This window comes from Protopterus annectens, chromosome 15.part0 (genome assembly GCF_019279795.1).
Source record: "Protopterus annectens isolate FY-2018-M chromosome 15.part0, PAN1.0, whole genome shotgun sequence".
Taxonomy (NCBI): Eukaryota; Metazoa; Chordata; order Ceratodontiformes; family Protopteridae; genus Protopterus; species Protopterus annectens.
Window position 1 is genome coordinate 266,101,504 of NC_056749.1, and position 18,405 is coordinate 266,119,908.

At 38.1% G+C, this 18,405-nt stretch overlaps 1 protein-coding gene across 1 annotated transcript in view; it reads right to left on the bottom strand.

The window, feature by feature from the left end:
* TAF1 (TATA-box binding protein associated factor 1) overlaps positions 1–18,405 on the bottom strand; it is a 2,792,652-nt gene that overhangs the window by 2,037,363 nt on the left and 736,884 nt on the right. Inside the window, exon 11 of the mRNA XM_044057257.1 lies at positions 783–950. Coding sequence (XP_043913192.1) covers positions 783–950 — 168 coding nt within the window. The remainder of the gene's footprint in view (positions 1–782; positions 951–18,405) is intronic.

Below are 18,405 nucleotides of genomic sequence, written 5' to 3' on the forward strand. Positions count from 1 at the left end.
AACATGAAACAAAGCAACTTCAGAATTCATGTGTTCTCGTGAGGATTTCTCCACACCTCATAGAATATACTCCACCACCTAAGTGAGTAAATCTTCAAGAAAAACCTGAGTGCCATGCTGCAATTATATAATGCTCTACACAATTACAGATGTGAAACAAACTAAAATTAATACTGTGAGGTTCAGCTAAACTACCCCTCTACTTCATATATTCAGTTCAGAAAAAGTTTGGAACTTTTACTTGCAACTGCAACATTCAAAATGAATCCAAGATGTGAAAATAAAATAAGAAAGCAACAACTACATGTTGATCCAGATCTACATTAAAAACAATCTGAAGGACTCTTGATCTTTTAAAGAGTAGAACATTACTAAAACATGGATGATTCACATTTAAATGTTCAACTGCAAAAAGAAACATTTATATGTGGAAGACTGAATTTTCATGGTGAGAAAATAATGCTAACAAAAAGTATTCTGGAATTCCACAATGCTAAAGAATGCACAAGCTACAGTCACAAAATAACTTTCTGCTCTTAACAAACGCCTTTGGTATAGCCAACAAGCATTTGTTTCCAATAAATTGTACTCAATCAACCAATTCTGTCAGTAACAAACAAGATACCATATTTAAAATATATCAACACACACAGATTCAATTTCATGTTCATTGCTAGGTACATGTTTTCTGTGCTCAAGGTGAGGGATTATAAAAAATAAAATACAGCAATATTAGTCATCAAAGCTGAATGAACATAATGTCAGAAGTTAAAATAACATACCAAGAATTAAGTTCTCATCATTAGGGTCCAACAAAAGAACTGGTGGGTCAAGGATTTTGTCCATTGCTTCATCATCCCAGATAATATTGTCTTCCCAACGTCCATAAACTAACTCCTCATTGTCAATAGGGAAAATCGAGAACCACGGTCTGTCATCTTCTTGAGAAGCTAGGAAACACAAAGAAAAATTAAAGTTTACATGCAGTTATTATCTTTCAAAAAATGTGCAAATGTTATCAGATATAAAACTCTTGCTAATGACGGCAAGGAACACTTTTCAAAACATACTGCCACAAATCTCATTGAAAAGACAGAAAAGTTTTGCAAGAGTGATAAAGACCTGATTACAGCCCAGATGATCCAAGCTCAATCAACAACTAGGGCACCTCATGGAATTAGTATAGGGAAGATTGTTGTGCATGTCCAAGGCTGGGGAGGGGGCACTGGGACCTACCAATGCAACAATTTCTTGCAGATGGGGTGGCGATACAAAGGATGATGGCTCAGCATGGGCGGTTGGCCATAATGCTGCAGACATGGTGACTCTCACTGTGGGTATATAGAAGCATACATTTTGCATAAGGAGGGCATACTAACCCCTGAGATGATGCAAGTCATTTGTCCCCTTGCTCAAGGGAAGGTCATTGTTACACTAAATAAGATCTCACTGCTGGAATGTTTGTGAGAGTATAAACAGGTACTGAGGCTGTCTGTAAGAAAAAGTTCCCTGACTGGCTCTCAACCTCAACCAGGAATACCCAGGACAGGGGGAAAATGAGTATAGCTGACAGGAGGAGAATCGATGATCTGCAGGTGCAGCAGCAAAAAGCATATAAAAAAGATAAAAAAAGCACAGTTTTGTTAAGATGCTAATTGTACAGTTGTATGACCAGTCATAACACTACACTTTCAAGGGAAAGGTCAATAACAATAAATTACACCATTTGAGTTTAATTACTAGTTAAGCTGCATTGGGATAGCTATTTTTTTCTGTAACCAACTTCCTCTTCCTGTACAGGATAATGACGATCTCACAACACAGGAGGTACTGATACTGAGCTGGCTTCATGGAGTTGAAAGATGGAGCTCTGACGATGACCCAGCCGACTCCTGTTCAAGTAACATTCTACGCACTGAAGAGCCAGCTAAGGGTGGAGAGGAGTTAAGAAGGTGTGACTGCTACCCACTCCAGTGGAAGAGGTTGACGGGCATGCTGCAGGATACATTTTTTTCTAATCAACCTCTGGTGAAGACTTGGGACCTCATAACATTCGTCCATTCAAGGTGAGGACTGCCTATGGAGCGACATCACTTGTGGACATTGGAGATGGCCCATGCAGCATCCAGTTTAAGTCCTTTCCTGACTGTTGTCAGACCATGCAGAAGATGATAAAGAACAACAACAAAAATCCCCCAATGGCTGCCTGGATAACAAATGTGACTGGCTCTTGTCAGGCAGGGAATAAATAAGCAGAGTTCAGGCAACTGCCCAGAAGGGTAGCAGAAAACAATTTCAACAACCCTTATAAGGAACTACAAAAAAGGTAGGAATGGAGGCAATTTCTGCTGTTAGATTCAATCTCAGATAACTGTACTATCTTAATTTAGTTACAGCCCTTTATCAAATTTACATGCTCATTTATTTCCAAATGTGTCTTCTGCAACATTGCTAGGTACACTCTTCATTTCTTAATATATTTCAATACTCTTTCCTTTTTGTCTATACCTGTAAGGTCATTATGATAAGAACCTATTCTTCCCACCCATTACACTTGACAAATTTTTGAATGGCTATTTTCAACTTTTACCTAACATACACACACTAATGTTTAGCACGTTGATCTTTTCTACACCTGTTTCTTCTCATCTCAATTTGAGTCACAGTTTTCATGACTTGTTGCTTTAATGAGAACCTTCAAACAAAAAAACAAATACACTTTGTGAATATCCCCATTCGATATTAACTCAGACCAAAGAAAATCATGTACATTTTCAACAAATGAAATTTAATCCTGCAGATAGGAACTGCCCGAATTCACAAGCATAACCTGATCTAAATGCCAATGCACGTTACAGCCTATGTTCCCATTTACACAGATTATTGTCTGTTCCTTTATCTTTGTTCCCCTTTCAGATGTGAGAAACAGCCTGCATGCTTATAGAAAATGTTAACTTATAGACCTCCAAAAAGTGAATGGGCTACCTTTAAATAAAACTAAATTATGCACCGTTTTCATACCTCTCAACCTCTTACAGTAAGAAATCTGGAGAAAGACTAAAATAATGGGGAAACAAAGGCCCACAAATAAAGACAGCATTTAAATATTGCTCTTATAAACTTAGTTGCTAGCATAACAGAATTTGTTTCCTTCACAAAATGCAAGCTAACGCAAAGTCCAAAACTCAAATGTATGTCATTATTTAGTGACTTCAATCCTCGGTGATTTGCCAAAAAAAACATACATTTTATGAGGAACATACCAAAAAATATAAGACAAAAATCTGGACATTCTGCGAAAATCTAGACAGTTGAGAGGTATGAATGTTTTACTAAATGTATTAAGGCTGCAGGGAAGGCTATTTTTTTTCAATAAACATCTTTATTAAATTATCACATATGACATAGGCAATCTTACATTTATACAAATGAAAAACAAACATTGACACCACTTTAGTTGCAAACATTATACATCACAGACACCACAACTGTAGTTGCAAACATTATACATCACTTACAATCTATCCAGTCATTGTCAGTTAAGCATTATATGGCTCGTTCAAATCCTGCTTCTTAAACCTCATTCCTTCTCTGCATATATTGTTCCCACAATTCACATCTTTTTCTATGTAGTTTGCTCTGTCCCTTTTAGATCCCAATTGTAGTTGTTGTATCTCTGTTACTATATTCACTACTTCTAGTAAAGTTGGTCTAGACTTTGATTTCCATTTTCTAGTAATTGCTTTTTTGGCAGCACCATAATTAGACTCAGCAAAGCGTTGCTACATCTAGGCAATTCTGATTCTGTATAATAGCTCCAGAAATCATCTCCCCAGTCAATCCAATCCACTCACCCAACATCTCCGACAGAGTGGTTCGCAGGGAATCCCTAAAGTCTACTAGCTCATTATACTCTGAAAAAATATGTTCCCAGCCAAGTCTTTCTTACCAGTCACAACTCTAACATTTGCTGTCCACCTGAAAAAATTCTTTGGAGTCTACTTGAGGTATAAAAATATCTATGTAAACACTTCCAGGCAAAGATCCTAAATCTTCTAGACTTTGTTGCATATTTGGGAGACATACATATATCCCCCCATTGTCTCTTTTTGAATTGCTTATCAAATCTCGCTTCCCAATCCTTTCTAAGCTCCTCCGATTGATTCTTATAATTATCATGCAATATTTTATACTCTATACTAATTATTCCCTTTTTAGTGGCAGCTTCTGTTCTGGATTCTATTAAAAACTCTACCAGTGCTAGTTTTTCATTTAGGACCTCCTTGCCTATACTTGGATCGCAATCCTAGATAGGGAAGGCAATCTCTAACCTGCAGTCCAAAGAAAATTTTGGCCTTTTCCCATTCTATTACCTTTCTAGTTATTTGCTCCCAATACCTTGGTTCCTTTGCCAGCTTTCTCAAATAAATTCCAGCCCCCTCTTGCTTATGATCTATATCCCTAACCAGGTCAACTTCAGTTTGTCAAATACTTAATTGAGCAAATCGCTATTCAATTAACCCTATTCAGGGAAAGCTCAATTAAACGAACAACAATTTCAGCAAAAACGTTCCCAGGGAAAGGCTGTGGCTGGCCGTTATTCGGAATTTGCCCTTATCCCCACTGTACTGCGATCTTGGAGTTGGTATAGTTAGTAGTTAGTTAGGGGGGGCGTCTGGTGGGGGAAGCTCCACACATACTAGGGAGGGGTGCGCACAGACCCCCACTTTGCAGACTTCTACATTTTGTCTTTGTTACAGTCAGAAGCTGGCCCCATGATTATTTTGCATGGGAAAGTTTTTGCTGAAATTGTCATTTGCTTAACTGAGCTTTTGCTTAATTGGGTTCAATGAATAGCGATTCGCTCAATTAAGCATTCGACAATATGATATACACCCATCCATAACCACAGTCATCCCTATCAGCAAATTTTCTTTTCTCTATTCTCGTCCTAGTTTAGTTCTTTGAATACTCCCTGCTATTTTATGAATTTAATACTCTGCATGATTTTTGTTGCTCTCCTTAAAAGAGTCTACATCCAAAATCTCAATCTCTCCTTATTTCTTGAGTTTCCCCCAATATCATCATCATTCCTTTCCACTTTGAATTATAGTTTTCTGCTTGTGCTACATATAAGAGCCTTAACTCTGTTGCTCTAAAATACCCCCCTCAAATTGGGTATTCCTATTCCGCCTTGTTCTATTATAAGAATCAGCGTATCCCACTTGACCCTTGTTGTCTTCCCTTCCCTTCCCAGAAAGAATATTTCAACTCTCTCTTTTTTTAATTGCTATGTAAAGACACAGCTTCTCCTCTGTTTTTTTTACAAATATACTTAACCTGTGTATAAAACTAAATGGACTAAAAACATTTTAATTACTTTTATCTTAGTATCTATATCCATATAATAAAGCTTCTAGTTTCTCAATTTTTGTATTATCTTCGTTTAGACTCGTCCCACATATCCTTAGCTGCCACAACAGTCATTTCTAATCCATACTTCTAAATACTCCATTTTATCATGTCCCCATAAATATGGATATCATTGAACCAATTTGTGTGGGGGTACATAATTTACTGCTATTACCTTTGTTTTAGCTTCATTAATTTGGTATCCAGAGAAAATTTGAAACAGTCTTAAAATGTTCCACAACACTGTAATGTCCCATTCTGTTTTTGTCATGTATAAAATAATATCTGCAAATAGAGCCAGCTTTTCCCTGACTACCATACCAATTATATCCTTGAATTTCTTGAGTCCCTTATTTTCTTTGCCAGTGGTTATAAATATAATGCAAACAACAAAGTGGAAAGGGAACAACCTTGCCTGGTTCCTCTACTGAAGCAGAAGTTATCAGAGATGACCCCACCCACTTTAATTTTCATCTATGATCCCTCATATATACTTCTAATCAACCTTATAATTGTACCAGGGTAAGCAAATGCTTCCATTGCCCTGCTCATGAAGTCCCAGTCTACTCTGTCAAATGCTCTGTCTGCATAAAGACCCATCAATAGCAGTGGTACTTTCTTACATTCTACTTTCCTCTGGATCATCAATATTCTGTTAATACTGTCAGATGTTTGCCCCCCCTGCACAAAACCACACTGATCCAAATTTATCAATTTTGGTATCACTTTTGCCATTCTTTTAGCCATTATAAACAAACACTTTATAATCATGACTTAGTATCGAAATGGGCTTGTATTAAGCTGGATCCAATGGATCTTTACCCTTTTAGGTATTACCATTCCCACCGCCTTCTTCCAGGATACTGGTACTTCTCTTTTGTTAAACAAAACCTTCCAGTTCTTTATCAGTTTTTTCCCTCCTAGCTTCCAAACTTCTTCAGAAATACCAACTATTCCTAGGAACTTTTCTGCAGACTGTTTATACATAGCCATTTTTATCTCATCTCTTCCCATCCTGTTAGTAACTGAGCCTCATCTACTTCTAACCTTGGCATATTTAATTCTTCCAAAAACATTTCCAATATACATGCACTTACAATTTCCAATACACATTTAGCATCTTACATGCTAAAGGACAATGCTGTCCAAGTTGCTGAAACCTTTACAAAGGCACTCTATGAGAATCTGCAGAAATGCATGGATCGTGCTATCCCGAGTAAAACCAAGACTCACTCCTCCAAGAAAAGGAAACCAGTCTGGTGGACCCCTGCCATAAACAAGCTAGAAACTAGTACAGAAAATAGTAAAATCCCAAGGAGGAAACACATCCCTGATCAGTATCAGCAAGAAACTACGATCCCTCATTAAATTATCCAAGGCTAGTTTCAAAAGAAAAAATGCCAATGACTGCAAAGATAATCACAAAGCATTCTTTAGCTATGTCAAGAACCTAAGTGGAAACTCTCAGATCTGCTCTGAGTTAGTGCAGAATGGCAGAAAATACAATGAACTGACTGACATTGCCAACATTCTGGAAGACAGGTTTAGTGCAAACTTCACCCCCTAAAGGGCCCATAACCATACCAGAAGAATGTAGGGCCCTGTCAATCACCGACACACAGGTTAAAACAGCCCTATCCAAAGCTAAAAACACAGCTTCAATGGGACCGGATGGTGTCCCAGGCTGTGTCTTACAAGAGCTCCAAAATGAACTAACCCCTCACCTAAACACACTGCTCAGACTCAACCTCTCTACAGGCTACATACCCACAGAGTGGCACACAGCGAGTTATCCCACTCCACAAAGGTGGAGCCACAACGGACCGTGGAACTATTGCCCTATAAGCGTGACTAGCCTGTTCTGCAAGGCTATGGAGCGCATCATCATGGAACTCATTAACAGAGACATTGGGAACCTCCAAACCTTGGACCCTACCCAGTTTGGCTTTGTTAAGGGCAGATCATGCCTCCTAAACCCGGTGGACTTCTTTGAGAGAGTTACCAAGGCATTAGACGAGGGAAAGGAGGTACACACAGCCTACCTAGACCACGCAAAGGCTTTTGACACCATTCCCTATTCTAGTATTATAGACAAGCTCACCAGCTTGAACATAAGCCCCTACATCACGAGATGAGTTGCCAACTGGCTCATGGATAGAACCCACATGGTAAGAGTTGCAGGCTCTACATCCGACTCTAAACCAGTTACAAGTGGCATCCTCCAGGGCTCAGTCCTAGGACCCTTCCTGTTCAGTATATACTTCTCAGAGGTACAGGCAAGCATAGGAGGACTATGGCTGACCAAGTTCGCAGACAACTGCAAACTAGGGGCCATAACTGATTCTCCGGCTGATACAGACACCCTCCAGAAGGGTCTCACTAAGACAGATACCTAATGTCAAAATCATGGCCTCAAACTAAAAGCCAAAAAGTGCATAGTCATCCCCTTTGGAAAAAATAAAGTACCCACGAACTACCACATAGGTGGTAGTCCCCTAAATACAGAAAACGTAATAAGGGATCTGGGGACCCAAGTAGATAGTAATCTCTCCTTTGATAATCATATTGCCAAGGTGGTTAGAAAATCCTTCTATGTGGCCCACCTAATCACAAAAGGGTTCACATCTAGAACAAAAGAGGTTATTGTGCCTCTCTACTCATCACTCATTAGACCCATCATATAATACAATGCCCCATTTGGGATGTACCTTACAAGACACCTGCAACAGCTGGAAAGACCACAAAAGTACCTCACCAAGAGGATTACTGGCCTCAAACAGATGCCCTATGCAACCGGACTCAAGAAACTCCAGCTGTACTCGGTTGCATACCGCTTACTCAGAGGTGATCTCTGCCTGACATACAAGGCATGTCCAACCCAGAATTGATGGACATGCTCCACCTAAAAAAAAAAAACAAATCCTGGAGAGCCACACACTCTAGAGATATAAACCTCACCACAACGATAAATAGGACATGCTGGAGGGATAGATTCCTATCCCAGGGACTCCCCATGCTTTTGAACAGGATTCCAATATACATCAGGCAGAGCCCCTCACTAACACTCCAAGAAAAACCTTGACGGGTGGATGCGAAACAGAAAATTTACCCCAGGGATCACTGCACTGGCTCTGCTGGACAGTGGCGCAGGGAACTAATGGCTCTGCTGGACAGAGGCACAGGGAACTAATCTAAGGGGGTGGCGAAAGCCAACACATTCTGGCTAGGCTTAGAAATGCCTTTGGACAGACAGCCTAGTACTTACCTATGAACCTATTTGTATCTTTTCTTGATTTCCATATTTCTCTGCTTTATACAAACTTTCATAAAATTTTTGAAATATTTCTAGTACTTCTACAGGATCTCTTATCTTCCTTGTTATAGGCTCCCTATGCTTGGTGACAGCCCTTTCAACTTTCTGTTACCTGACTCATTGTGCTAACAGCTTTTGTGCTCTAGAGTTATAGTCAAAAAAGAATTGCTTAAGATCAGTCTTTCTAAACTTGTGCATATTATCAAGGTAATCCCTTATTTTCTATTTAGCATTCTGCAGTTGCTCTTTTTCTTGTTCTGACAGATTCCCCCTATTTTCTAATACTTTTAACACTTGTCAGTCCCTCTAAATAATTATTGTTACTTCTTAGTCATATCTACCTTTCATTTATTTCCACCCTAGTTTTAAACTCCAATTTAATTTTATCCTACTCCCTTAGCTATATTTTCAGAAGAAATTTCTATCTTCTCTATTAGCTCCTGAATTAATTCCAAAACCCATTCCTTAAATTCCTCTTTTCAGGTGATAGGTGGGAAAGCACCAGTGTCTCATTTTTATTTTATTACCTTGTATTTTTATTTTAGTTATTACTGGTGCATGATCTGAAATAGTGATGGGGTGTGTTTCAAGACCTTCAATTAAATGCACATGTTCCTGTGAGATATAAATTCTATCTAGCCTAGCCCAGGTTTTGTATCTTGGAGAATAACATGTAAATTCACTCCTAACTCCTAGTACTGAATTCTCATCTTCCATGCTAAACATTTTCATAACATTTTTCAAAAATCTACCCTCCTCTGTTATATTTTCCCTTCTAGCACCCCCCCCCCCCAGACACATCTTCACTGTTGCAAACCAAATTCCAGTCTCCACCTAGAAGTAATATTCCTTGCTGAAAGCAAACCTTTTCTCCCAGAATTTTCTTAAGCTCCATTACTGCAGTTTTAGGTGGAATGTAAATGCATGCCTGTGTAATCCTCCTCCTTTATCAGTAGCCCCTAAGTACTATATTTCTTCCATTATTACCTTTTTCCCCTTTTCAATCACTATTGGAGCTCCTCTTGCAATTAATATACATACTCATCTTTTCCTTTGCCCCAGATTTTCCACTGAATAGCCATCCTGAAAATCTTTCTTTATCAAATTCACATGTTCAGTTCTTTCCAGGTTTGTCTCCTGTAGCATAGCTATTTGCACTCTACATGTTTTAATATAATTCACTACTCTTTCCGCGGTGGTGGTGCTGCGGTAGCGTTGTCGCCTCACAGCAAGACGTTGTCCCATTTGATTCTCAGCTAGAGCGTTTTCTGTGGAGATATGCGTGAATGGGCGTACCTTCGTTGAAGGTTGTGCGTTAGGGCCGCCAACTCAGCACATAAAAATCAACTGCCAATCATTAGCGGACCGGAGTTCCGCTGTGGTGACCCCTAACCGGGAAAAAGCCGAAAGACACAACAACAGCAACTCTTTCTTTTTTATGTTTACCTGCTAAGACCATTCAGATTGAAAGACATTAGAGAAAGCATCATTTTCTTGTATAGTTATTATTACCACCTTTTATATACAACTGCTTTTTTGTTAAATGTCTAGTTCCAACTTTTATGTTATATACATATACTGTTCGTCAGGTTGGTCTTTTATACAGATGTTTCTTGTCATATCCACTTGTGCCTATGCCACGTCTTATATAACTTTTTTTTTGAAAGCACTCAAACAGAACAACCCCCCCTAAAAAACCCTCATAAAACCTACTAACTTAATAACAACACATAAATCTATGTACACCATCAAATACTGAAGTTTTTGTTTCCTAATAAGAACATAAATTCTAAGTTGATAGCTACACAGACGGAGTTCCGCTGTGGCGACCCCTAAGCAAGAAAAAGCCAAAAGACACAACAACAACAACTCTTTTTTATGTTTACCTGTAAGACCATTCAGATTGAAACACATTAGAGAAAGCATAATTTTCTTGTATAGTTATTATTACCACCTTTTATGTACAACTGCTTTTTTGTTAAATGTCTAGTTCCAACTTTTATGTTACATACATATACGGTTCGTCAGGTTGGTCTTTTATACAGATGTTTCTTGTCAAATCCACTTGTGCCTATGCCACATCTTACATAACTTTTTTTTTGAAAGTCCTCAAACAGAACAACCCCCCCTAAAAAACCCTCTTAAAACCTACTAACTTAACACACAAATCTATGTACACCATCAAATACTGAAGTTTTTGTTTCCTAATAAGAACATAAATTCTAAGTTGATAGCTACACAGACAGGCTAAAGTTAACCAAAAAGAAAGGTTAGTCATGCTAAGATGCATGGTACAGCCTGTGCTACTAGTAAGTGCTATTTGATTTTGTATGCCTTTATAGCTTTCCCAGTTGAAAAAAACACTTGAATACTTTCAGTAAGCACTTTCTCCATGTCATTTCTCTTTTTCAAATTGTCTTCTAGTGACATGTAAACCAGACACAAAAGTGTTGCAGGTAATTTTTTTACCAGAAAAAAGTATTATAATGTTCAATACTCTCTTTCATTTACATGCTTTGTAATAAACTTGTTACTGGATAACGCCTAAGGTCTTAACCCAGTCATTTTCCTATGCAAGCATGGAAAAAAGCACAAAGATTTTTCTTTTGTCATATTCTCTTAACCAGACCTTTTCTCGCTACCTCTTTTTTTACATTGGAGTGTCTACAGTTCTTAAAACTGGACAAAAAAGAAAGGAGAAAAAGAAAAAAAAAACTGTTTATATTAGTACTCCCATTGCATTTCAAAATAAATTTGTGAAAACTGTACTTCAAGTCTAATTGGTTTTGTCTTATCTTTAAAGCCCTCCCAGCTGAGAAAACTCCTGACTGCTTTCAGAGAACATTATGTCGTAATCAATTTCTCTTTTCTTTTCTTTCCCCTTAGCCAAGCCCTTTCTACCGGTCTCCAGTTTCCGTTTATCAGATTGTTTCCATGGAAACATGAAGACCAGCTGCAGAATAGCTACTTAAGTATACATGCATTTGCTAGAAAAAAAGCCTCACAATATTCTTTTTTCATTTACTTGCTCTCTCTCAAAACTAATCAGTCTAAGGTCCTTAATATAGTAATTTCCTCATTTACTTTATTTTATTTATTTATTTACTGACATTTGTTAACTGGTTTAGTCCAGCTGGGCCAGGGACCCTTTTTTTCAGTGGAGACCCGAGGAGAAAAGCACCAGTGACAAAGTACACATAACAGTTTAGTTTACAATTCAAAAACAATTACTTTTAGCAGTACAATTTAAAGCAATTCACTGTGATAGGTTAACAGGCATAATAGGAAAGATCAGTAACACAAAAAAGTACTATACTTCAAGATATATATATATATATATATATATATATATATATTTTTTTTTTTTACACATTTGGTGTGGTAAGGTTGTATAATAAGTTGCAGTATTTTAGGAATAGTACAAATTATGAGGTGTGAGAGATGGCAGTGCATGAATGGGGTGGAAGGGATATCTGGAGGAGTAATATGATGCTAGTGTAAAATATGTGGGGAAAAATATGCTGAGAAGGTGTAGTGAGATTGTGGAACAAAGAATAGTATTGGAGTTAGGCAGGGTCACAAGTACAAGTTTTAGTCCTTATAAAGTGTAGTCTGAGTTCTTTCTTAATTTGTATAGGGTGTGTAATGGAGTGTAAGTGGGATGGAAGCTTATTCCAGGCTTGGGAAAAAGTGGATTTATATAGTAGTTTACCTGTAGTTTTTTTGGGTTGGTAGATGTCAAGGAGATGTTGGTTTGAAGTATGAAGTGTACGAGTTGGAGTGCAGATGGATACTAAGGAGGAGAGAGCAGGGCAGGAGGATGGTTTATGATGGTTTTATAATTTGTAACTGAGATAGAAGGAGTTTTTGAGGGAGTTCTAGCCATTGTAATGAGTTGAGTGTGAGGCAGTGGTATGAGTTATATGGGGAGTTTGTGATAAATCTTGCTATTTTGTGGTAGGTTTATTGGAGTTTGGCCAGGTTAGTGAACTGAATATTAGCTAGTACTGGGGTGGCATAGAGAAGGGAGGGGAGAAGAAGGGCCTGTACCAGGGACAATCTAGCATTAGAGGTCAGGAATCTATGGTTTCGGTAGAGCATACCCAGTTTTTGGTGAATTTGTTTTTTGAAGGATGTGTAGGTTAAAATTTAAGTTTGTCATCAATGATGGCACCTAGGAGATTTGTGTGGGAGTCAGGTTGTATGGTGGTGTTACTGGAGGATGAGATGAGAAAGGTAGATTTTAGATGAGAGAAAGAACGTGGGAGGAATAACAGGAAATTTGTTTTTTTTTAGGGTTCAGGATGAATAAATTATCAGCTAGCCATTTTTCAACAGATAGAAAAATGTCCTGGGTAAGAGTGTGAAGGTCAGAATTACTGTTGGAAGTGCAGATAAGAGTCGAGTCATCAGCGTATTGGATGAGAGCAGATTATTTGTAGGAGGTTGCTATGAGACAGGTAACTAGAGAAGAAGGCCAGGGTGGAAGGAGATAGACTGAGGTTGGAAAGTTTAGTTAGATGTATAGGATGGGAGACAGTGTCGAAGACTTTATAGAGGGCGAGAAAAAGGCTGGATACTAGGAGGTTATTTTCGAGGGCCTCAGCTATTGTATGTGTAAAAGACAGGAGGGATGTAGAGGTGCTGTGGTTAGGACGGAAGCCTTGTTGGGTGGGCGTGAGGAGGTTCTGTTGGAGGAGAAAGCTTAGGAGTTGTGAGTGATACATGTTTCCAGAATTTTGGAGATCGGATGGCAAATGAATGAAAATTTGATAGGCCCATTGAGTTCCCCTTTTTATGCAAGGGGATAGTGAAGAAGGACTTCCAAATCTCTGGCACTATTGCTTCCTGGATAGATCTACTGATTAAAAGGGATACTGGATAGGCTATGGATTCGGCAGCTAATTTGAGAAAAATGGGTGGGAGACTGAGGAGGGAGAGCAGGGTTTAAGCTTCAGAAGGAATGATTTTAATGTAAAAAGTTGGAAATGATTTGAAGGAGAAGGTTACTGTTTTGTAGCTTAGGAGGGATAGAGCTGGAATCTGTGTTGGAATTTGAGGGTGTAAGTTTCTGGACAGTGTCGATGAAGTGTGTGCAAGAATGAAAACAAGCACATTAATTTTAACTTTGTCATGCTTATTTAACCAGGCTTTTTTTTACATTGCATTACCTATATTTCTTAAAACTGCACAAGAAGAAAGAGAGAAGAGGGGAGAAAAAGAAAATCAACAATACCTATTTACAATCCTCATTACACTTAAAAATAACGTGCAAAGAAAACCATACACTACAAATACAGCATTAAGAAAAAAGGTTTTCTTTACTTACAGTTAGCTTCCACCCCTCTCTTCCCCTCCTCAAAGCATTTTTCCAAACATTAATGACATGAAGTAGGACATATACTTTAGAGTCCCCCACAAATCCAAAGAAATTTTGAACAAGTCCAAAATTTCCAAACATTTTTGTTCTGTCATATTTCACAAATATAATTATTGCATTGTAAACCCACAATGATTCACTGGTTTTATTACTGCTCTTCTCCATTCCCCAAATCCTGTCCCTGCTTCATTTCCAGTGTACTCTCAATTCTTCTAGTCAACTCTTCTGTTCCCTTCCTTCTCTCCAACATTTTTTGTTGAAATACTAAAAAAGGTTTCAAAGGTATAGTCTCTCTGTGGTCTTTCTTACCAGAAGAACAAGAAGCAGAATCTCTTTTTGTTTCACAGCTCACTTTTTTTAGGACAAGGTTTTGCATTTCCTGCTTAGCATGCGCATCATAAAAAAATGATTTTCTCCATCCAGGGAAGAATACTTTAAAGACAGTTGGATACATCAGTTTGAATCTCACACCCGCATCTTGACATTCCCTGAAAAGTGGAAGAATTTACTCCTCTTCTGCCTGGTGTAGAATGAGTACTCATTTTCCACAAACACTCTGCTGTCTCCCACTTTTAGTATTTTGTCCTTCTACCACAGTTTTGTCAGAATCAACTCCTTCTGCTGGTAGGATTGCATCTTTACTATTAAAGGTCTGCGTTGCTTTCTTATAGCCAGGTTTGCAGCATACATATGATGTGTCCTTTCAACTAACAACTCCTGCTGTGGAATACCAGTACAGTTGCTTATGTGTGCTTTCATAAAATTAATGCAGTCTGTTCCTTCCAGCTTCTCTGGTATAGCTGAAAATCTCAGGTTTTCCCTACGTGCTCTGTCTTCTAATTCTATTATTATTTGAAACATCTCTTCCTGAGCACTCTCATATTCAGGCAGCCTTTTCATTTCGAACTCTGATTTTTGCAGCTTTATCATCTCACCTGAATATCTGTTTAAAGTCCCTTTCGTTTTTCCAGCTTTTTGTTGCGTTGATAAACTCTATCAGTGTTTTGTTCAGTTTAACCAGGTCTGCATGCTGTTGTCTTACATCTTCCTGCAGGTTACTGGAAATCATATCGGAAGGTTGCACTGCTTTTTGCTGAACAGCTGCAGAACTTTTATCAGTGTTTTTTTCCTTACTTTTCTAGTTGATTATTTCCAGGTCTTCTGTACTTCTTTATCTTTATTCCTGGCATCCAGGCAATGCACTTACTAGCCAGTTACTGAAACTCATCCATAAACACAAGTCTAGTGGCCTTCTTCGCTGAGTTTCTGTTTTCACTCTGGGAGAGCTAGAAACAAGCTGTTACACAGTGTGCAGCCATATTGGAAGTCCTGCAGGGGAGATTACTGTCTACTATTCACTTTCCATAATTTCAAACTATTTTTTCACTGAATGACTGCCACTGTGCCTTTAAAGTATGCATACGCTCAGAAATCTCAAGCGTAATTGCTTGTACCTGAAGATAGCTTGTCTCCATGGAAAGGTAGTCAGCAATGAGAGAAAAAAAACAGCTAACAACTTTGTAGACGCATGTAAAAATCTTTGTAAATTTCACACAAAACAAAATGTACAATATTTGCCTGGTTAACTCTGTTCTGCGGCAGACCAAGTCTCTCATTAAAGGCATTTGCCAACTGAAAACAACAAGCTAGTATTTTTCATTGTTTTTATCATTTTGCCTTATTTTTCAAGGCTAACTGAAAAAAACGTGTTTATAGCATAAGCCAATGATATTAATTTAGACAGTCACCCTTGTAAAAACAAGGGAAATTATATATGTGTGTGTATATGTGTGTGTATATATATATATATATATATATATATATATATATATATATATATATATATATATATATATATATATATATATATATCTACACACACACACACATATATATATATATATATATATATATATATATATATATATATATATATATATAAAAAACATTAGACTGAAATTCCATTAAATCGAGAAGACAATACAGAAAAATTTGTTTAACGAATGTTCACTTTACAGGAATTTTAATCCGGGAAAGGAGACAGTTGGCCAACATGGAGAAATCTGCCTTTTCCCCCACTGTAGTGCAATCTCAGCCTTAGTATACTTAGTTGGGGGGGGGGGTTGACATGCTTTGGTGTGTTTGTTTTTTATGTTGGCTTAACTTATTACAATTTCCCCATCAATATGAAATAAACAATGCAGAATAGGGTTGATGGTCTACGGTTACTCTATTTACAAACATCACTTTATTACTAGTCTTTTTCACAGTCCATACCTTCTCACATTACCATTTTATGGTTCAAATTCCAGCTTCTAGTGACTAGTTGTTAGTCTTGTTCACTTCCCTTCTCACAATAGGGAAACTGGTTTAAATGCAGGTTTCTTAAAAGTCTTTACCTCAGACCCTGGGCTTTTCTTTGGCGCAAAGGCACATTCTTCACTGACACAATCTCTAGTGAACCACTTTACATGAAAAGCAGAATCCCTTTCACCTTGATGACTATACAGTTCTACTGACTGAAGTTGTATTTGTTTTTATCTTATCCAAAGACTGATCTGCCTCCATATATACTTTTAACCCGCCTGGACAAACTATTCTGAAGAAAATGCTGTGTATAGTAGTTTAAATCACACCCCAGCCACATGACAACTCTTGATGACTGGAATAAGTGTAGTCCTCTCTTCTGTAGTATAAAATAAGCAATATTTTTCTACCAACACCTTTCATTTTGCTACAGTTGTGATAGAAGCATCATATTATGCTGGTAAGACTGCATTTTAAGCAATATGCATCTCAGCTACTTTCTGGAGGCTGAATTTTGAGTAAACACATGACACCCTCTTGATTCAAAAATCCTCCTGTGAAATACTCATCTAGTTACTTATCTGCATCTTCATAAAGCTAATACAGGCCACTCTTTCCAGCTTCTCTGATACTGTGCAGAACCTCAGGTTTTCATTTAAAGCACGGCCTTTTGCAGCTAATGTTTTTGGATGACTCTCTTCTACTCTGGTATAATTTCTTTGCGTTAGGGTTTATGGTCTTCTCCACAATGATGAGCATTGTTCAAAAAAAAAAAGTGTGATTAGGAATAAATATCCGATGATCCCTGCTGTGAGCCTGAGGACTTAGAGGTTTGCCTGAGGCAGAATTCCTGACTGATGGGCTATATTAAGTCCACTACATGATGAAGTGCAGTGCAAGAAAATTCCTTTGCCAGCTGCACTATGGGGGGAGAATCACTGTTGCTTTGATCAGAAAGTGGTTAGGAGAACTGCCCTGCACTTTTTAACCCATACTTTCTGCACAACTCTTGGTACTGAAGAAAAAGGATGTGCCTTGTACAGCATAAGGTATCTAACTGTCACGACTTCTTCAATGAAAACCTCACACAGAGCTTGGTTAATTGGTGGTTATATGTGGAAGCAAACAAGTTTATTCCCAGTGACCTCATTTTACCATAATTCAGCTAAAAATGCCTTTGTTTAGATACCATTCATAACTTCTGGCCATCCATCCGCTGGGTGTATCCGTCACATTGCTGAGTTTCATGGGGCTGTGCACAGCTCTTAAGACTAATGTCTCACTGAAAGACTTGAGTCTGAGGTTTGCATGGCTAGTCTGCTTAGGGGTATGAATATCCTTCTGCATTGTTTTTGTATCGTGTAACTCTTATGTTTTCTGTGGCCAAGTGCAGGACTTCTGGTTTCCAATGCTGGCTAAAAGCTCTCAAAGCTAGTTGTACTGTTATCACTTATCTGACGCAGACATGTTCCTTGTTCTGCCCTTTGTCTAGTGACTCTGTACTTGGAGCCTCTATATATGTGCTCCCTCAAGCTATGTCCAAATAATATGTAATCAAGGACTTTAAATGAGAAAGACTAAACAGAGGGAACAAGTGGCACAGTGCACTGTGAAGTTAAACATAATGGACAATGGTCAGGAAAAGCAATAACTGGCATTGCAAGACAAAATGGATAAAACAATGCAGGGTAATGAAAATCAGTGTGATTCAAATCAAATGAGGCCAATATGGAGCAATCATAATCACTTTTGGTTTCTCCTGTCTGACTTTTAGTAGGACTTTGGAGAGCAGAGACAGAGGGGGAAAAGCATAGTCTGATAGGTTTTTACAGCTGAGTGATAGAGCATCCACTTTCCAAGCTTTTTTGTGATGAATTCTTGTGCAAGACAAAATGGATAAAACAATGCAGGGTAATGAAAATCAGTGTGACTTTAATGGAATATATTAAAATTGTCAAATGGAGGGTGGAGCAAATAGAAGAAACCCTCTCAA